The 21,989-nt window shown below is 36.9% G+C and overlaps 1 protein-coding gene across 3 annotated transcripts in view; it reads left to right on the forward strand.

Annotated features, from left to right (window-relative positions):
• Nucleotides 1-21,989, forward strand: part of NBAS (NBAS subunit of NRZ tethering complex) — a 319,184-nt gene that overhangs the window by 1,021 nt on the left and 296,174 nt on the right. For all 3 annotated transcript variants that reach the window (XR_012004753.1, XM_072771031.1, XM_072771030.1), the window contains exons 2-7: nucleotides 1,805-1,859; nucleotides 3,392-3,428; nucleotides 5,720-5,797; nucleotides 6,183-6,230; nucleotides 11,355-11,398; nucleotides 20,972-21,105. Coding sequence is in view for 2 of the 3 variants with exons in the window: in XM_072771031.1 (XP_072627132.1) it covers nucleotides 1,805-1,859; nucleotides 3,392-3,428; nucleotides 5,720-5,797; nucleotides 6,183-6,230; nucleotides 11,355-11,398; nucleotides 20,972-21,105 (396 nt within the window). In the remaining variant the exon portion in view is untranslated. The remainder of the gene's footprint in view (nucleotides 1-1,804; nucleotides 1,860-3,391; nucleotides 3,429-5,719; nucleotides 5,798-6,182; nucleotides 6,231-11,354; nucleotides 11,399-20,971; nucleotides 21,106-21,989) is intronic.

Here is a 21,989-nt window from a genome sequence, read left to right on the forward strand (position 1 = left end):
CACCACCCCTAGTTCCTTTCCCAGAGTTAGGAGTCTTCATGTTCTGTCTCCCTTTCTGATATTTTCACTCATTTTCTCTCCTTTCCCCTTTATTCACTTTCACTATTTCTTATATTCCCCCAAATGAATGGGACCATATAATGTTTGTCCTCCCACTGATTGACTTCACGCAGCATAATACCTTCCAGTTCCATCCACATCGAAGCCAGTGGTGGGTATTTGTCATTAAAGATCAAGGTGTCCTGACCTATGAATTTTGTTTTTTTTTCTACAACATCTTTCCTGGAGAAACTGCTCATTCTCTTATCTATAAAGTTTGTAGTTCTTCTTCTTCTTCCTTTTTTTTTGTTTTAAAGATTTTATCTATTCATTCATGAGAGACAGAGAGAGAGAGGCAGAGACACAGGCAGAGGGAGAAGCAGGCTCCATGCAAGGAGCCCGACGTGGGACTCGATCCCGGGTCTCCAGGATCACACCCCGGGCTGCAGGCAGCGCTAAGCCGCTGCGCCACCAAGGCTGCCCAGTAGTTCTTCTTAAACCTCCTTCCCATTGCAGTTTTTGCTTGTCTTGAATAATGTATTTTTTTTTTAGGCTGTACAGTAGTGTTTTTCAAGTATTTACTTAGTTTCTGTTTGTTTTGAACAATATGAATATTGTAGGGGTATGTAGCCAGGAGGCTGTTGTTGCTGCTGTTGGTGGGGAAAAAAGGATGCACATTCATTCCTTAGCACCCACTGGTTAATTACAGGAATGTCAGAATGCTTCACATTATAAATAGATTTTTTTAAAAAAAGCGCAGCATCAACTTACATTGAAACTTCAGAGGTGGGATCCCTGGGTGGCGCAGCGGTTTGGCGCCTGCCTTTGGCCCAGGGCGCGATCTTGGAGACCGGGGATCGAATCCCACGTCGGGCTCCAGGTGCATGGAGCCTGCTTCTCCCTCTGCCTGTGTCTCTGCCTCTCTCTCTCTCTGTGACTATCATAAAAAAAAAAAAAAAAAAAAAGAAAGAAACTTCAGAGGACTTTTTTTTTTTGTTTTGTTTTGTTCTATTGATTTCACCTGCCCAACTTCAAACTCTTGGAGGGCGATTACATCTGATTCATCTTTATAACCTTCCCCAGGACCAAACTGTATCTTACTGCTGAGGGGATAATCAATTCATGTTTGTGGAATGAAAGACCTTTTCTGTGTTTTTAAGCCGTATCTGTGTGCACTATGTCCGCGCTCCTCTCTTAACAGCACATCAGGACATCTTATTCATTATTTGTAGTGCCTGCAATTGTTGAGCTTAGTTTTTAATCTGTACTTAGGAACTATTTAATATAGATACCAGTTGGATATGAGTATGTGTGTTAGCATTTTCTCTGTAGATATACAACAAATACTCAGGTTTGCCTCCAGGTATGAGTTTATTGATCCATATGAACAGTTTTCCTGCAAGAAAAACTTATTTTAGGCCTCTGTGACCCACCCAAGTAGACTGCTGACCTGGCAACGAATATATGGGTCTTTGTCCTTGACAGCTTCTGTCTTTGGACTGGTGTTTTGATGTTTGGTGTTTGAGTTTCCACCTTCAATCCTTGTCCTTCCCTGCAAAATTTGACCTGACAAATGCCTGTAACTCTACCATGCTTACTTTTGCCCTCACTGTTTTCAGTCCTGCTTCTACTTTTGTTTCTAAACAGTGGTTTTTAAATGCTGGCAACTTGTACCCTGCACTGGGTATTAGCAAAGAAATAGAACTTTACGTATTGTGTATTACTAGAAAATTCTCAAATGTAATATTCATTTTTCCAATTACAGTCTAGAGGCAACCGAAAACATGGTGCATCTTTTATCATCACAAAAGCAATTAGAGGTAAGTATAGCTTATTTATTTTTCTCCATATAATGATATAGTTAAATAACTTTTTCCATCTCATTTATGACTTTACTGTTTTAGGAATTTTAAAATGTTCTTTAGACTTACAGAGCCTGATAAAAGTGAATAGCATACATGAGTTTAATTGTATTAAATTATATACGTAATTTTATTAAATATATGTATATATTTATATATGATATATGGATATATACGTATAATCTTAATTATGATGTGTACATATGAGATGTAGCTCTATATGTGTATATACAGATTTATGTGTATGTATGTATAAGCACACTTTTGTAATGCAGCTTAAAGTATGGCTTAAGTTTAACCATTATGGAAGTGTTCTAGAAGAAATGAAAATCAAACTCAATATGAGTCTCAGAGTCTGGACATTGAAAGTGAAAAGACTGTGACAGGCTTTCTAAGTGGTTTATGTGATGTTCCAGCGACACTGGTCAGAGTTATTCAGATAAAAAATTTGATTAACCAGAGCATTCATGAAACTCCTGAGCGTTTGCATACGGGCGCACAGTATCTGAGTAAGGCTTGAGCACTGTCTGCATTAAACGGGTGCTCTGAGAACTTGATGTATATTTATTGATTTAATCCTTTACTAGACCAGCAAGGCAGGTGCTGTTATGACTTCATGTTTTTAAATGAGGACACTTGTCCAAGGTCATTCATTTGGAATTTGACTGCATGTCTTTCTGGCACCAAAGCTCATCCTTGTAATAGTGGTGAATTTGAGTTACTTACACAGAAAGGAATTCAGTTTCAAAGGAGTTGACTACTTGAAATTAACTGTAATTTTATCTTATGTTACAAGCACTAGCATATTTCAGTTTTCATTGTGACAAATGTTTTGAACTTTTCATGATTTAGTAAATATACACAAGTAATAAAATTACTTGTGGTGTGATGGTACATCCCTTCTTGGGGCATAGAACTGGTGAGATTTTCCTGTTGATTCTTCTGTTGAGGCTGGACACTTCTTCCTGTAATTGATGTTGAGTGGTACTGCTCCCCCTTCTGCCTCCCAGCTCTACCTAAGTGAGGTGTCCCTTTATTTTCAGTGTGTTAGAGATTTTGTTTCTTCTGGACTTCTGCATTTTAGATATTATTTTAAATCTTTGTTATAAAGTATAAAATAGTATTTTAATTTTTATATGAATATTTTGGTTTTAAAGGGTGATTATTATGACTTCTCCATGGTTTTATTAAAGCCTCTTTGGCGAAATTTAACCTCCCAAACCACACTTCCCACATTTCCTTTTTGTACTGTCAGGAAATGCTTCACCAAAGTTTTGAGTAACACAAACTCGGGACTTACTATACACAAATATATGATCTTATAAAAGTTACAGTGTGTATTGGATTATATTCTTTTAAGAATTTTGTTCTCCATGTTTTGTAATGATTCAGTCTGCAGTATATTTTAGATTTATCATCACCGAAGCTAATTTGAAAACAATTCCTAAAGAATAGCTGATTCTTATTTGGTTTTGCTATTTTTATTACAGATCGTTTATTATTTTTACGTCAATACATCTGGTATAGGTAAGTGTCCGTTCAGAGAACAGTGTGAATGTTAAAAACAAATATTTATGACTTAAGTTTTCAGAATTCAGTCCCAGATTGTGGTACAGATGCTGACATTTAGGTGAATGAAATAGACCTTTTCAAATAGTTGATATACTGACAAGATCTCTCAGTTGACTGAAGGTAATTTTTGGTTTTTAGTCATTATTCAGAATATCTCAGGACGACTGTTGCTTTCTTTGAGTGTTCTCAGCCTTCTCTTGAATGCCCACATGATGGATCTGTAGCTTGAGGATCTTTTGAAAAACAATTTTGTTCTTATGGTGTCAAAACTCTTGTGGCCAATATTCAGTTGCTGTGCATCAGGAAAGGTCTTTAAATTTCAGTTCTTGGGTACTTTTTAATTCTTTTTGAGTGTTAAGTCTGTTCTTAGGCATGGTGCAAGTGTTCAGCCTTAAAAAGAACAAGGAAATGATCATTCTGACAAAGAATATAGTTCTGCTTTTAGACAGGTGTATAGGGATTGTTTTACAGACTTATTTAACAGACTGCTTTTTCCTTAGGGACATCTAATCTTAAAAGCTCCAGAGATAATAGTTTTATAAAGGAGACCTTTGGCTCTTCTCTAGGATTAGCTCCGATGTTTTTCTGCTTTGTGTGTGTGTGTCTATGTGTGTATAAATTCAATTTCTTATTTAATTTTATCTTGCTTTTGGGTGTGTGTACATAGGGAGGGTAATGAGATGAGAGCTGAGGGAGAGGCAGGGATAGGGGTGGGTATTTAAGAGATGAGCTGTTTTTCCTGTGCTCACTGGGTGGCCTAGGTTGCTAGCCTTGAACATCTTAGGGAAGTGTGGGCAAAAATATGTCCTCATGTGTCAGTGCACCATGAAGTGATTATTTAATCTTCTCAATGATATGTTACTTTCATAAGTAACAAAATTAACTGCAGAAAGTTCAGTTTTGCTCTTGAGTTCATGGTAATTAAACTTACAGGCTTTGGGGTCAATATTTGTTTCAAGTGGCTTTTTCTTTTAGAGTTTTTTTCTTTTAATTATGAAGTATTATAAATAGACTGAGAAGTATAGACACTAAGTCTGAACATGTTTATTATAGTATTATCTCTGTGTGAGTTAGGCGGTTGTTGCTGTCTGGTTCAGATAGCCTTCTCTCTCTTTTTATGCAAAATGTTGTAACTCATCGTCCCCCTCCCCCCATCCCCAGAGGAAATGATCCTCCTCAGGTTGGTGTTTGTTATAATATTTCTGTAACTTCCATGGTATAAAATATTTTGTGTTTTAGAAATGAACACAAATATGCTGAATGTATATTACTGATACCTTTATCCTACATTTTTGTTTTCTAATTTCCATAGTGTATTTTTCTCTTGTGTGTATTTTTATTTTTTTTCCCCCCAACAGCTTGTTTTCTCTATTCTTTTCCATCTATTTTCTTGATTTCCTCCTGTGTTATTCTGGATTGGTTGTATCTGCTTGTGCTCTGACAGTGAATCCTTTCCTCCTGTCTTTTGTAAATGATGTTATTGTGAGCCTGTGCTTGGCTGTCCTTGCACCACTTGGGTGAAGTGAAATTGCAGTCTGCTCTTACATGTGTTCAAGGTTTGGGGTTTTGCTTTTTCATAGGGGATTTCATTCCCTTTCCCCCACAGACTGAATTTCAGACAGAGATGACATTCCTGAATGCCCCCCAACCCCGGTGAGGTTTGTCTGGTCCTCTTTTCACTGAGAGCAGTCTTGCCATGGGTGGGTACTGGCCCTTACAGGGAGTAAGGAGCTCCCTTCTGGCTCTTGTTCTTTCTGTGCCCTGCAGCTTATTTCCAGTCCCAGGTGTTACCCCTTGTTTTGAGTTCTTGTACCTGTATCCAGTTTTAACTTTTAAGTTCCCTTTTCATTTCTAGTACTTGGAGATTTCTTTCTTTCCTGTGAGTTTAGTTGTATACTAGAATTAGTTTTTGTTAGAGGTGAATCAGATTTTCTAGGTGTGGATGGCAGGAAGGGTTTCTTACAAGCTCACTCTGCTGTTACTGGCAACCTCGATACCTTTCCCTTAGGACACAGAATTTATATCTGAGCATACCACTGTGTTTTTCTGGAAGAAAAGATGTGTGTGGTCAAATTTCACATAACCAATTAGTAGCTTTGAGTTTTGGGTTTCCCAGTTTATTCAAATTTTATATCTTAATGAAAAACATCCTGTCTTGCTATAACTATATATGCTACTTATAATACTTATTTGCTTATATGTGTCTTTGATGATTAAATTTTAAGTTAGCTAATATGTTGTTTCAGCCCTGTGCCTTTTTTGCTCCCTGATGGACTGGTTCGCTTGGTCAATAAACAGATAAACTGGCATTTGGTACTTGCAAGGTAAGGTGTTAAACATTTATGTATTTCTCTGTTAGGATTAGCATCTAAATTCCATTACAGATATTAATTTTGGTGTCCTTTTGGCCTGTAGTGTTGATTTTTTTTTTAATATTATATTTCAATTGCCTTTGTCACATATTATTGATACCTTTTAAATGTATTAGTTCAACTATATTGAATCATTTTTATGTATGCTTTGGTACCTTGATATTCCTATTTAATTTTAAGGTCAAAAGTTGGATGACTGAAGATGTGAATACATTTAAAGATAATTTTAACTTCTTAAAATCTTCTTGTTGAAGACTGCTACAACTATTTTTTTTTTTTTTTTTTTTTTTGCTACAACTATTTATATAGAATTTTTTTTTTTTCTTTCCTATAAAAGCAATGGAAAACTTTTGGCTGCTGTTCAAGATCAGTGTGTGGAGATCAGGTAATTGTTAATATTATTCATATTTAAAATTTCCCTTGAGAAAATTTTATTTGATTTATGGGAACTAATATTTTTGAAGAGGCATATTTAAAGGGGTTTGACCCACATAATTCTGTGAGGTGCCAGACACCAACTTATGCCAATTACAGGACTAAGTATATTTTGTCAGAGTAGCACAGTCTGCTTCCCCAGATCACTTTGCTGTCATCTGAGAAATTTTACTTTTTTAGTAGACAAGGCGTATCTTCAGAACTCTGGAAGTCACCCTTGTTTGACTGGTTACTGCACAGTCAGCTAAAACAAATGCTTATGAAAGTATTAAAAAAAAGTAGGGGCTACTTTGCTTTGTTGGCATAAAGCTGTAGATGGAATATGGGTCTACTGAAGACAGAGATTCCATATTACTTGAGACCAGTGATATTCTCTGTCATCTTGAGCTATTCAGTGGTATTCTCTACACATCTAGAAGGCTTCTCTAAGATGGGATATCCATGTACTTTTTTTTAAGTAATATTTTTGTTGTGAAAGAAATAGCTACAGTAGCAACTAAGGAAAACTAGTGTTTTTTTTTTTTTTTTTTTTTAAAGATTTTTCTTATTTACTCATGAGAGACAGAGAGAGAGAGAGAGAGAGGCAGAGACATAGGCAGAGGGAGAAGCAGGCTCCCTGCGAGGAGCCTGATGTGAGACTCGATCCCGGGACCCCAGGATCACAAGCTGAGCCAAAGGCAGATGCTTAACCACTAAGCAACCCAGGTACCCCGAAACTAGTTAGCTACAGCAGACTAAACATGTTGCACTACATCAGACTAAACATGTTGCACTGTTTCCTTAAGACCTGACTCTTGGTTTTTAAAAAATAAGCAATGAGCCCAAAATTTCAGGGTGCCTAGATACTAGCCAAAACTTTTTTTCTGACACCTAATTATTCTTGATTAAATATAGGATAATTCAGTTGTTATCACACTGGTTTTAGCTTTCCGTTGTGTAATTTCTTTCTTTTTCCAGTTTCCAAACAGAACAGGACCCTTCAACTTTTGGGGGTGTAGAGAGAGTGTTTGCTTTCACTGGGGTATCAACTTCAGATGCAGAAGCTTTGTTTTGTAATCCTTCTTAAAATCTTCAGAATGGAGATGATGGGCAATAATGACAGCCTTCCATAACCACATTACTTAATTTGGCCAGAATTTGATAGGCAGGTCCTTCTCTTTTTCTACAGCATCCGTAAACATCAAGCTGGCACAATTCTTTAACTGCCATTGTTCATAGGAGTGGGTGAGAGCTTGGTATTCCATTTATTGCAGTAATGTGAAATGTATCTTTTTGAGAAATGTGCTTATGGTGTGACTTTATCAATAGCAGTTAATCGTCAAAATTTCCATCTTTATCCCATGAAATGAGAACATCAGTGGAATGATTTTAGGTGTTAGGATCAGAACATGTATACGGGAATGGGATTGATATTTAGATCTGTGAAGAAGAGTTTGACCAAGTGCTTCTGGAACTTATTAATAAAATTTTTGATGAAGAGAACAAAAAATTGCTTTTATAAAAGGATTTGCTACTGGATTGTTAGAGGGTAGAATATGTCTAAAACTTGTACACATATCCAGCTCTAGGAGTTCACTCCTGTATTCGAGATTAAGTAGTGAGGGAAAATTTCTAGGCAATGGTAGTCATGCTCATCAAGATCTTATTCATCTGGTGTGTAATTTGCAAAAGCTTTTGTTAACGTTAGTATATCTAAGGACTCTTACATGGTAAAGTATGAATTCCACCAGGAAGCCTTTCAGGAACATAATCCATATGGACCTCCCACCCCCATCCCTGGTTATGTGCCAGTCCTTTATGCTCCTGAAATAATCAACACACTATTATACTTAGGGATAGGATAATACTAACGGTGTTGGACATTCTTGTAAGGGCTTAATGTGTTAATTCATTTAATCTGTGAGGTAGGTCTTCTTATTTCCCTCCATTTTAGAAATGAGGAAGCTGGCATTGCTTGAGGATTTGAAATTTGCCATTCTAGCTTCAGTGTTCCTGCTTTTAACCACTAATCTATAGTACCTTTTGATCATGTTGTCTAGCTGTATATACTTGTATGTTTACATGTGGGTTTCCCTGGGTATAGTTAGGACTACTGCTCTGCACAACTCCAGGGTTGTCATTTACTTAAAACTCAGTGTGAGTGGGGGCACCTGGGTGACTCAGTAGTTAAGCATCAGCCTTCGGCTCAGGTTATGATCTCAGGGTCCTGGGATTGAGCCCTACAATGGGCTCTCTGCTAGCGGGGGGTCTGCTTCTCCAACTCCCTCTGTGCACACACTCCCTTTCAAATAAACAAACAAAAAATCCTTAAAAATTCAATGTGAGTGGGATCTGGTGTCTGCAAGAAGCAATGCTGTCCTTTTTCCCTAGCAGTTTATTAAAGATTTTATTTAGAGAAAGAGAGAGGGGGGAATGGACAGAGGGAAAGGGACAGAGATTCTCAAGGAGACTTCATGCTGAGTGTGGAGCCTAACGCGGGCTTGATCCTACGACCCTGAGATCATGACCTCTTGAACAGAAATCAGGAGTCAGATACTTAACCTACTGAGCCACCCAGCTGCCTCTCCCTAGTAGTTTATATTTCCTTGAACATAATAGGTGTTTAGTTGATGTTTGATAAGTGAGTAAGGTGTTTGCAAGTGGCATACATGAAGCTGACTTTGGCAGGTGTTACAGGGCCTAGTTCACTGACTTGCTCAGAGTTGGCAATCTTTTCCTCTTGCTGAATTAATACAAAATGTGTGCATCTAGTAACCTGTAACGAAGAGTGTTTGAGCCAAGATGTGGAATGGTCAGGGGGAAAAAAAAAAAAAAAAAGGCAGGGTAGATCCTCAAAGTAAACCCTATGAACAGTGGCTGTGCCTGAATGTTTAAGAGCTTCTTTGTTCTCACTATTCCCATTTATTTTTTGTGCTGTGGTAAAGAACACATACAATGCAAGATTGGCTCCAGTAGTGGTATAGTAGGCATCTGGTATTTGGTAAATATTTGTTGATTGTATTAGAATATGAAAGATCACTCTGGTGTCTAGGGTCACTATTCAATTCTTGGGAGCAGTCCTAAATAGGAAATATTTTTTGAGGAGAAAAAAATGAAAAGCTTGAAACACATGTCAGTTTTAGTTCAGAGACAGCCCTGCCTTTTGCAAGATTGTATTAGGGCTGCCGTTTGCCAGTATGTTGGTAGCAAGTGGCATATGACCAGTTATTTGCTCTAATATGGCAAATCTAACCTGCTTGTGTGTGGGGGCTCACGTGGCTAAAAAGAGACTTGTGAATTGCTACTTTAATTTGTAGTTTGGCAGTAATTACGTTTTATAAGTGGCTAATAACGTATTTCTTTTTTCCCTAAATAGTGAAGTAACAATTTCTAATGGTTATAGGCTGTTACAAATATGGGAACTAAATAGAAACCATCACAGAACACAACAAAAAGCATTAAAATGAGGGACTCACAGAAAAAGGCACCTTCCCCCAAATTTGCTCAAGTGAATATATTTAAGAAGTTTTGACAAAACCAAATTTATGCCCCCTTCCCTTCCCCAGTAAAAGAGCAGCTATTATTTGTGAGGATATTAAGGGTGAAAATAATGAACACTGACTTAGGTCTAGTTCTTGCTAATTTATATGTAATGTCTTTAATCCTTTCCTAAGCTATGAAGTTGCTATTACCCATCCCATTATATTGGGAGGAAATAAAACTCCTATTGAATATTTTGTCCAGGTTTCCCAGATGAGTTGAAATCAGGTCAGCATCACTTCAAAGACCATGTTCTTTATGCTGTATTCCACTTGGAGGCTGAATAGTCAATTTCTTGAAATTTATTACCATATTTATAATTGGCTTTTGTCATATTTTAATAAACATTAGTCTTTAAAATTTGCTTTAATTTCTATATTAGAAAAGAGTTAAATATTCGAGAGAAGAACTGCAAATTACCTGTGGGTCCGCCAAAATGTTGTATGTTCTTTGCACCTTTTCTGTATGTGTATGTGTGGGTGTGATCTTTATTCTAACAATACATTCTATTTGATACCTATTTTCTTATAACTTATGGGAAGATGTTCATAATAATTTCCAAATCACATATAGTAATTGCATAATATTTTATTGAGTGCATTAGCAAAATCTAATCTTATACTGGGTGTATTTTTCTTTTTCATAAAATAGGCTGCATAAATTTCCATGAGATCTCTGTGTATCTGTAATTATTTCCCAGGGATAACTTTATTACAGAAGTTGAATTGCCAGATCAAATTACTGTGGGCATTAAAGTTTTTTGATAATTGTTACTAAATTATTTCCTAGAAGGTTTACCAATTTTCATTTCTGAACATATAATAATTATACTACGTTGGTATATATTTCAAGATCACAGATTTTAAATAGGTCTCTAGTAACAAATATGGTTTAAAGCTATTGTTTTATTAAAGCAAGACTTTTTTCCCTAAGTGATTTAAACTTTGCAATATGATACAGACCATGGTTCTTGACCCATATCAATCTGTAGAGCTTTATTTTTTTTTTATTTTTATTTTTAAAAAATTTTTTTTTAATTTTTATTTATTTATGATAGTCACAGAGAGAGAGAGAGAGGCAGAGACACAGGCAGAGGGAGAAGCAGGCTCCATGCACCGGGAGCCCGACGTGGGATTCGATCCCGGGTCTCCAGGATCGTGCCCCGGGCCAAAGGCAGGCGCCATACCGCTGCGCCACCCAGGGATCCCTCAATCTGTAGAGCTTTAAAAAAATATTGTTGCTTGGGCCCCATTCCATATTTGCTGGATCAGAACCTTTGGGGAGGGACCATGTATCTGTATTGTATTAAAAACCATGCTTAATTGAACTTTTGCTTATATCCTTGTATTCTGAGTGTAGCTCCCCGTTTCTGGTGAAATAAGATTGAAAGAAAATGTCATCAATGAAAACGTCTTATTTGAGCACAAATCCACATCTGAGAGGACTAGTGGTGTTGCGCAGACAAGTTGTCTACTTTATCGTTTTTGTGGACTTTCATAGTATGATGAAATCGTGTTATGGGGAAACTTGGTTTAATTTTACGCCTATTTTGCAGGTCTGCAAAAGATGATTTTACGTCTATTATTGGGAAATGTCAAGGTAAGAGTTTCCAAAATATTGAAAAAGTGAAAATTTCAAATTTTCAACCATTAACAGTATTCCTAAAAAGTCAGAATAGATATTAAATATTAACAAGGTTTGTTTGACTTTATTAAAATAATTTTAAAACCTCTTAAATTGATTTACTGCCTTAAATGTTTTGCTTTGTCCATTTTGGACATTTTGAAGAGATTTGAAATTGAGACTTAAAATTCTGCACCGGTTTTGGGATAAAGTCTTTGTGTCTCTAGTCTTTTTTTTTTTTTTTTTTTTCTTTTCATCTTTTTACCCAATGTGGGGCTTGAACTCATGACTCAGATCTAGTTTTATGCTCTACTGACTGAGCCAGTCAGGTGGCTCTAGTCTTTTATTTTGAATTCAATGCAAAAAAAAAAAAAAAATTCAGAGTTGATTAGATATAGACTAGCAAAAAAAAAAAAAGTCTAGGATTTGATCATTCTTCTGTATTCAGCACAGATTACTATCATTAGTATATATTGTATATAATTATATATATGTATATGTCATATACATATACATTTCATGGGGTACTGGGGCTATGACCATGAGCAAAAAGGCATGGTTCTCTTGAGGTATATAGACACTGAGAACATAATTACTAATTTTGACAAATCTGATGAAGGAAAAATACAGAGTAGACTAAATGTTTAACCAGGGCTGTGAGAGGAGATTGTTGAGAAAAAGTGACTTTGGAAAGCAGCCTAAGGGATGAATAGAAGTTAGGAGAAGCCAGGGGTGTGTTTCTGACTGTAGGAGCAGGTAGGAAAAGACAGAGGAACCCATACAGGAAGAAAATAATTAAGGGGATGCTTTCGGTAAATGCAACTATTCTGTGTGTTTTACTTAGGGACCTGCAGTCCATCTGTTGTAGGCATCCTAATGATGGTAATCATGGTGGTTGTAATGATGACAGACATTTATGGTGTCCTTACTGTGTACCACTGTATTTAGTGCTTTGCATGCATTTTCTCATTTAATTGGAAGAACGCAGTATGCATATTTTATCTCAAAGTAGTGTTAGGGTAAGATGATAAATCTTCAACAGTGAGAGTGAGGAGAAGGAAAACATTGATAGTTTTGAAATCTGCAATACGATATGATGGTAATGCAGAGGATTTCCCTCAACTTCCCTGTGGAAATGCTGGTCTTCAGCTCCTTGTCAGATGTGACATTAGTGAGTGGCTCAGGGTGAGTTTCCTTTTCTCATTTTTGGTCACCCACATGTGTTCAGAAAATTAAAGATCAGACGTTTGAAAGATGTTTTCAGTTTTATGAATAGTGATACTCTATTAGTAGGTCAGAATTGCTCTACCTCTATAATTCCATACATGATAGTGGGTAAGGTAGTAATAGAGTTCTTTATGGAGTTGTCTGTATGCATAGTATGCATAACCTAAAAGCAAATGTAAAACTGCCTATTTTGTTAATGTAAATTTAACCTCTTCTTGTAATCTGTTCCTTGGCTTTGTCCCCTGGATTGTCAGTGATCCAATTGCCTGTATATACCAAGCCAAGAATCAACACATTTTCTCATTCTTCTTCCTTCTCTTTTTTCTTTCTTTGACAAATATTAAGCTGCTAGTATGTGCTTGGCACTCTGCTAGGCGCTGTGTATAGAATGAGGAGTAAGCGCTAGGTAACCTTGGTTTAAGGGTTTGCAGTCTGTCAGGGAAGAAAAATAATTCACTGCAACTGTACTGAGTGGCACAATGGGGAAGCGTTGCCTTTGCCCTGGTGTCTCGCCTCTGCTTTTGCACTTCTGCCATCACAGCCCTAGCTCAGGCTTTTAACATTTTAACTTTGTTTTTTATACAACAGTCTCCTGACCAGGTTTTCTTCTCTTTGCCTCTCAATGATCCACAATTCTCACTGCTTGCCAAATGATTACTGTTAAATGGAAATGCCATCAAGTTATCCTTCAGATCTGGCTCCCTGCTTTCTAGAAATGTGACCTTGGACAAGTTACCTTAGTCTCTGAGCCTCAATTATCTGTAATGGCATAATGTTATAGATGGGGTTGTGGAAAAAAATATGAGCTAATCTATGTAAAGCTCTTAGTATAATGTCGGATACATACTAAGTACTTAGGAGACCTTAAGCTTTTATCACTGCCACCACCACTAGTGCAGTTACTCTGCCTAGAATCTATCAGTTGTTCCCTACTGACTATAGGTAGAATCCTGCTAATTTTTCGGACCTTCCAGTCTGTCTGTCCCTGACAATCCCCCTGTCAGACATTCTGTGTTCTAGTACAAAGCAGCTCATGCTTTTCCAGGCCCATCGTGCTTTTCATGCCTTGGTACTGATAGTTCTTTTTGCTTAGAAGCTCCACTTTTATATTTAATTAATGGGTCTTGCATATTTTAGTTCAGGCTTTGGGTCTTTTGGGGAACCTTTCCTCCCTGCCTGCTTCCTCATCATTTGTACATCTTTCTTAATGTTTTCCTAGGACTTGTTTGTACATGTATCCCCACACTCAGGCTAATGTACTCTCCCCCCCCCGCCCCTTAATTGCTGATTTGCTTATCTGATTCCCAGTTAGATTGTAAATTCTTTGAAGGCAGGCCTCCCATCTTACTCAACTTTTTTTGTTCCCGATGTCCAGCATGATGTCTCACACATGTTGGCACATAATTCTTCATCCTATTCAGTGGGTAGTGATACTTAGGAACTATTACAATGATTTTTATGAGTTTGTGTCTGAACAAAGTATATTTGCATATTTCCTGTGAGTTAATTTTAGAAATTCATGACTGTATATATAGATTTATAATAGCTTGCATATACATATATAAAATCATGGATGATTATCATGGTATTCATGGTTTTGATTCCTCATGCACACAAATATGTATACATACCACAAACGATAGATAAGAGACCCTGTTAGCTTAGTATCTTGTTGAGAAATATATAGTATTTGTGTATTTCTAAAGCTTGGAGCTCTAGCATTTTCTGAACTTACTTTCTTTCTTTTTTTTTTTTTTTTTTTGAACTTACTTTCGATAATAGTTTCCTCACCAATGCTTATTAAAGTAGACCAGATCTGGCTTACATAATGTGTAAAGATCAAGAAATTCCTGGAATAATTTAGGGATGGGTATTCGGTTACCTTTTCCCCAGTGCTGTGCTTCTGTTGGGTGAGGGTTTGGGGAGCCCACTGTGAGCTGCTGAGAAGCACGTTCAGAATGTTAGAGTGATTCAGACCTGCAGGGCCCTTTTGAGCTATGACATTAGATATCCACACTTAGTATGTAAACTGAGAAATCTGCAAGTTAACATGAAAATGGGAAGCTTAACCCTCTATTTCACACAAATTATAACATTTTTTAGAGGTTTTACTGTGTATAGTTAATGTGGCAGCATGGATGGGATAATAATGCTTTGAGAACTAATGTTTTATTTTGTTGGCTTCCGAATGTGTGAATTTATGACCTTAATGCTGCATTAATGGCTTCTTTCCATTTCATATAATTTGATCTAATGATCATTTGCTTATTATCTGACTCATCTTTATGGGAATAACTCTCATATGCTGAATGATTTTTCCTGTGTAAGCTTGGAGAAAAGGAGCCAAAGTGGTGTTAATGCATTTTTGAAACTATATATTGCACAGTCTGCAAACTGAAATAGGAGCTATTTGGTTCCATTCTGATATTTTTCAATTATTGCTTTATAAAATAGATGTCATTTGAGAATGTTTTAAATGAGGTTGCAACTTGTGTTGGCTGTGTTTGCTAGGCCATAAATACTAGTTTTCTCTTTTTGTCCTGAATAGTGACCTAAATAATAGCACATAGAATTAGAAATTAGATTTTTTTTTTAGAGCTATACTATGTTAATCAAGAGATTTTTCTCATATTTCTGATTTTGAGATACCATAAATTAGAGCTTCTGGTGCTAAGGAGCAGATTTTATTGTAAGTATGCTGAGATCCCAGCAACCTGCTGGTGGGCCCCTTGACAGCACAAGCTCAGATACTGTCTTTTGTATTTCTGTATTTCTAAAATTGACTTGATATTTTCCAGAACATTTTTGTTGAGATTCTCTATATATTCTTTTTCTTTGAATTCCCAAATGTGCTTAATAGCTGTTTTGAAGTCTTTGCTTATTCTTTAATTTGTATCATTTCTGGGTATATTTCTATTGGATAAGTTTTCCCATGATTATGGAAATTTTCCTGCCTCATATATCTAATGTTAAAAATTTTTTTTGTTTAATTTATGATCAATTGATTTTATTTAATTCTTCATTTAAATTCAATTTAGTTGACATATAGTGTAGTATTACTGGGGTAGGATTTAGTGATTCATCAGTCACATATAACACCCACTGCTCTTAATTAATTTTTTTATTTAAAAACATTTTTTAAGTAGGCTCCATGCCTAGCATGGAGGCCAAAACTGGGCTTGAACTCATGACTCTGAGCTGGGATCAAGACTCAGATGACTGAGTCACCTGGGCATCCCTTTTTGTGTTTTATTTATTTATTTTTTCTAACACTGTATGCTCAACATTATGGAGCTGAGTTAGTAAGTTTTGTTCTCTTCCCTAATTGAGTATTGAGTTTTGTTCTGGGATGTGGATAATTTCTTTGGGGATCAGCTTAATCTTTTAAGGTTTGTTCTTAAGTGTTACATGATTTAGAATTGCTTTTACTTTGGGGTTAGATTAGTCCTATTTTAAGGTGGGGTCTTTCTGGGATTGCTTATGAGAGCTCTGAGTGTTCATTGACATCTCTCTACCCTGATGGGGTGGAACTCCAATGTTCCCACATCCTCTCCAAGTTCCAAACAACTCCAATTGTTTTCCCCAGTAGCCATCTGTTCTGGGTCCTGCAGAATCTATGCGTGTATGTGTGTGTGTCTTTGTGTATATATGTATGTATGTGTATGTCCCAAGACCCAGGTTTCATCTCTGCAGATTTTTACAGCTCCATCTCTGCCTTGCTTCCTCTGGAATGCTGCCTGTCTTATTTCTTTTATGGTGGGAGATGTAGACTGAGACTAGTTACCTTTTTTTTTTTTTTTTTAAAATAACAAAAGCAGTACATACGTGTAACAAATTCAAACAGTACAAAAAACAGAAAAAGTAAAAAATTTTTTTCGGTTTACATTTTTCATAGGAAATTATATTAATGATTTAATATAAAACCTTCTTTGTTTATATGAAGCTGTATATACATGGATCAACTTTTTTCTTTAACAAAAATGAGATTATCTTGTATAGTTTGTTCTCCAGCTTGCTCTCCCTCTGAAGGTGTTGATAGCTTTCCTAGTTGGTGTATACAAATTTATTTCAGTCTTTTAAATGTAGCCACAGCACTCTATTGTAAGAATGTGAACCACATGGTTCTTTATCTATTCCACTCTTGTTGGAGGTTTAGGTTGTTCACAGTGGCTTGTTTTCTTCTCTTTTCTCTTTTTCTTACTCAACTCGTCCTTCTCCTGAGCACCCCATTAACTGCTGCCCCCCCGCCCCCCGCACCAGCCCCTGGCACTGGAAATGATATTCTGTTGGTCTCTGGGTATAGTATTCAAAATAGCTACTACTATAATTCTTTCCAGAAAGTTACACCTATTTATACAACTATGAAAAAGGAATGAAAAAAAAAAAAAAAAAAGAAAAAAAAAGAAAAAGGAATGATTGAAGCTGTTTCTTTTCTCCACTGTCAGCACCATATGTTACCTATTTAAAAAAATATTCATTAGGTTCACAGGCAAAGGAAAAAAAAATCTAATTTTCAGTTTGCATATTTTTAGTTAGTAGGTAGAGCATACATTAAGTGGCTATTTTTATGTTTACTTTTTGGTGAATTGTTAGATCCAATCCTTTTGCCATACATTACTCTTAGATTACTTTACTTTTTCTTATTGATGTGATAGTATGAATGCTAACCCTTGGTCATATGTATTGCAAATATTTTCACCCAGTCTGTTTCCTTTTAAATTTGTTTTGGTGTACTTTTTGTGTTTATTTTTGTCCACAGAACTTTTTTTTTTGTTTATAATTTTTTGTAATTGCGTTTGTTCCTTTTTTTTTTTCAAGATTTCTCTTCATGGTTATACTTTTCATTCCAGGAGTATAACATTTTTCTCATGTCTTTACCAACACTGTTATTTCAAACATTCAAATATTTACCTTCTCGGCAAGTCTCTCTCTCTCTCTCTCTCTCTCTCTCTCTCTCTCTCTTTTTTAAAGATCCTATTTATTCGTTTGAAAGAGAGTGAGAGAGAGCACAAGCTGGGGAAGGGACAGAAGGGGAAGCTGACTCCCTGCCAAGCAGGGAGCCCAACACGGGATGTGGGGCTCGATCCCAGGACCCTGAGATCATGATCTGAGCTGAAGACAGGTACTTAATATACCAATCCACCCAGTTGCCCCACAGGAGATTGTTCATTCAACCTTTCATCTTGCACATGAGGGAGCTGCACCTTGGTGATCTCCCCAAGGTTGTACCCTTCATTTTATGGCAACACTGAGAATAGAACCCAGTGTATCTTGCTTCTTAATCTTTCACTGTTTCTCTTTCTAATCTGAGCACTGATCTAGAGTGATTGCCTTTTACACCACCAGAGTGCTGGGCATCTCTTATGAACAGAATGGGCCCAGCACCTGGCATTTTGGAGTTTATAGTTCATTGAATAGACAGATGATAAAAAGTAGACAAACACATGTATAATTGTTTGGGATAAGATATGTGAAGATAAGGAAGTGAAATCGTTGGACAGTGGGGAACAATGGGACCTTGAGGCTGCATAGACAGGATGGCCGGAGAACACATCCTGGAGGAAGTGATCTGTATCACTGAAATATTTGAGAAATTGAAAAAATCAACACCTGAAAGATGAAAAGGAGCCAGGAAAGGATTCAGAGAAGGGGGCCCTAGGCTGAGAAAGCAGCACAGACAAAAGCGCCAAGTGGGAAAGAACTTGGCAACCACTGGTTGAAGGGGCCACAACTGATGCAAGATATGAGTGAGAAGAAAGGGTCTCACTCTGAACATGGCAAGTGTCAGATTGCAGGCTAACTTTACCAGCAGCTTTTCTGAATACTTTTCAGACAACCCCATTGACACTTGCTTTGTAAAAATCTGGACTGTTCATTCCTCTCCAAAACCACATAGTCAGCTGGAAAAATCTGGTGATAAAAGTCTTTGTTTTTACATTGTTATGTGAAATCTTATTTTGTAATGAAAACATATCTTTAGCTGGGTCAAAACACATGGTGGGTTTCCTGGAGCTACTGGTTATGACTAGAAGTAATAGTGAAAACAAATCCCTTTCAGATGGAACTTGTTTTAGATAAAGAATGTGGTGTATAAATCTATTTATCCTATCAAAATGAAATAAGAGGAAAAGAACCTGTTATCACAGGTAGAACAGTAATGGAAAAATATTTCTGTGTTTCTTTAGCATGTGAATATTTTTCAGGGCATTAAATTGTCCTCAAGCTGGTGTTTGTGTAGCATCTGTGTGTAGGCAGGTCTTGTATTCTTATGTTGTTTATTATTTTGTGCCTGTGTTTACTTCCAAGTGTGATTTTTTTTATAGCTTTATAAAGACAGAGAACTGATCTTTTTCTTTTATTCTCATTAAAAAAATTCTTTCCTAGAGTATATATATATATATATTTTTTTTAGTCTTTAATGAATCCTCCTGTGTTCAAGGGCCCTGTTGGATTTTTTTGTATGCTTCTTGCCTGTCGATAAATAGTCAAACTAAAGAAACTCATTGATGTCTGGTATTCTTTCTTCATATACAGAACATCTGTTATGTGTATTACAGAGATTAAAGGGAAGTCTGAATTCTATGGTATCTCATCTAGATGGAAAGAAAACTTTAGTTATGTAATTCATGTTTAATTGGTAGTCTCTGAGGGATGGTAAACTCTTTCCGTTACCTTGCCCTGTTAATATAGATTTTTCTGAAAGACTTAGTCTTCACTCATTAGTGAAACACTAATCACTTTCTGTTCCAGTTTCTAGGATGGTGGTGTTAAATAGGACATTGTAGATTTTACGGAGCTCAGATACTCGGGGGAAACAGTCATGTAAACAACCTAATAGGTTGTGATAAATGCTATGGAAGAGTTTTGTACAGCATATTTGGGGGCACAGAAAGGAGAGCAGTCAGTTTCTAAGAGTGCCAAGGAAGGAGGAGGTACCCCTTTGTTACCACAGTGGTTGTAACAAAAGAAAACCATTTGAAGAGTACAGAAGAACATTCTAGGAAGAGGCAGCAGTGTGTATGAAAGCCTGGAGTATGCATGATTTGCTTATTTGCCAGGTGATTGTATTGTTGATGGCTTATTAGCTGTGTGGTGGAGGAAGTGGTGGGAGGTGACCCTGGAAGCCTGTGATGGAACCCTTTGTCAGGGGCCTTCCGTGTGTGTGGAGGATTGTGGCCCTGCTTCTCTTGGAAATGGAGAACCACACAGCTGCAGGATGTGTCTGTTCCTTCTTTTAGAAAGATCTCTTTGGAGATTATGGAGGAAGGATTGGGGGGAAAAAAGAAACTGAAGGGAGGAGACCAGTTACGAGGCTGTTGGGAGAGGCTCAGCAAGAGATTAGTGCAGCTTGAACTGAGGCATTCTAGTGGCCAGAGAGGAGAGAGAATTTAATGAATCTCAGAAACACTCCGAGGTGATTCTGAGGCTCAGTCCAGACTGAGAGCCAGTTGTGTGGTAGTGAGATGCTTACCGTTTGGGAAGGCGGGACACTAGGTTTTGGGTTTTCTTTGCTCTTGACTTACCTTGTCAGTCCCCTAATCATTTGGAATCCCTGCTGATAAAGGGAGGGCACTGGTCCTACCAGTCTTTTCAGTTCTGGGCTTCTAATGAGGGGATAGTGAAGCAAGCAAAACATCAAAAACCTCAAATCTATCAGTTTAGAGTTTCACGGTCTCTCTCTCTCTCTCTCTCTCTCTCTCTCTCTTTTATTTTACTGAAAAAACTCAGAAAAGAGGCATATGTTGGATTGTTAAGGCTGATTATTTAAATGTTATAATTGTAGGACTGAATAGGATAGTAGTTGATTCACCTAATATATGTGTATATGAATCATATGTGTGTATATGCATTTCTCCAATACTGTGTCTGTATAACTCTGCAATTGTATTTCCTTGGTATCTATATTTGATATATTTAAAAGATCTCTGTTGAAATTTTCATTTGTTGCTGCTAGAGTTGCTCAGCTCATTGGATTGGAATTATTTTCTGCCCATTCTCTATGCTTTTGATCTATCTTAATTTCATAAATATTTTGAGGTGTACTTTTCTGAGCCTTTTCCAGACCAAGTCATACTCAGCGTTCAATAGACCCTGGTTGTCCATAGTCTCTGCTGCTTAAGTAAGTGGGGCAGAGGTTGCTGTGGTTTATACTTCCCACTTTTACTTGGAGTGGCTCTGGAAAGTGTTCTATTGAACTGAAGCATTAGAAATCCTTGGGAGAGGATATAATGTAGTTGAATAGTTAGTTAATATTTATAGTTACTGCAACTAAACTATCTGTGTAACGCATTGTTAAAAGCACTTCTTTTCTTTTCATTCTAGTTCCAAAAGACCCTAAACCCCAGTGGAGACGTGTAGCATGGAGTTATGATTGTACCCTGCTGGCCTATGCTGAAAGTACAGGAACTGTGAGGGTGTTTGATCTCATGGGAAGCGAACTCTTTGTTATTACCCCGGTACGTGCATAACCTTCAACTGATTACGTAAAAGGCATTCAAAAAGTACCAAGGTACTTGAGTGACCGAATGTGACGAGAGGGGAATAGACCTATAAATCTGAATAAGTTGTGAATGTAAGATGTTCTAGTAGATATCTGTACGTGAAATATTTTTTCTGTGTATTTTGTAATACAGTATTCAGAGGTGGTCCACCATTATGGAAACATGGTGGTAAGTAAATACTAAACCAAGGTACAGAAAAATGGTAGAAAGTTCTAGTGAGGGAAGGCAGTCCGTGCGCGGTCACAACAGGAACAGCTCTCCAAGGAGTTGGAATTGATACTCTAAAGGGGATAGAAATTGAAAGAGAGAGTGGAGAAAAAAATGGTGGTAATAACTTGTATTTGTATAGTGCTTTATACTTTATTAATGAATTTGATATATACTCCTAGTTAATATTCACAACCCTTTGAGTAGATTGGCCAGATATTATCCTCATTTTACAGTTTAGAAAACTGAAATTGAGAGGCAGTTGAATGACTTTTCCTATGGCAATCCAGTTAATAAGTTGTTTCTTTCAGGAATCCAGTGCTTTTTACTTTATATCCTCCCTTGAATGAACAAGATACAGAGGCAGGTAGATCCTCAGTGCTTAACTCTGGCTGCATTTTAGGATCAGCAGGGAAGCTTTGTAAAGAAAAGGAAAATAAAATTACTTGGTTGTCTAGGTTCAACCCACAGAAATTGATTTAATTGATTGGAGTGGGCTCTGGGCATTAACCTTGTTTACACGTTTTTGCTGATTTTTAATGAGAAGCTTAGGGATAAGAACCTGTGACATAGAAAACAATTTTTGTTCAGAAATAATGAGTGAGAAAACTTGAAAAAATATGTTAGGCTCA

Source organism: Canis lupus, chromosome 12, assembly GCF_048164855.1.
Source record: "Canis lupus baileyi chromosome 12, mCanLup2.hap1, whole genome shotgun sequence".
In the NCBI taxonomy this organism is placed as follows: Eukaryota; Metazoa; Chordata; class Mammalia; order Carnivora; family Canidae; genus Canis; species Canis lupus.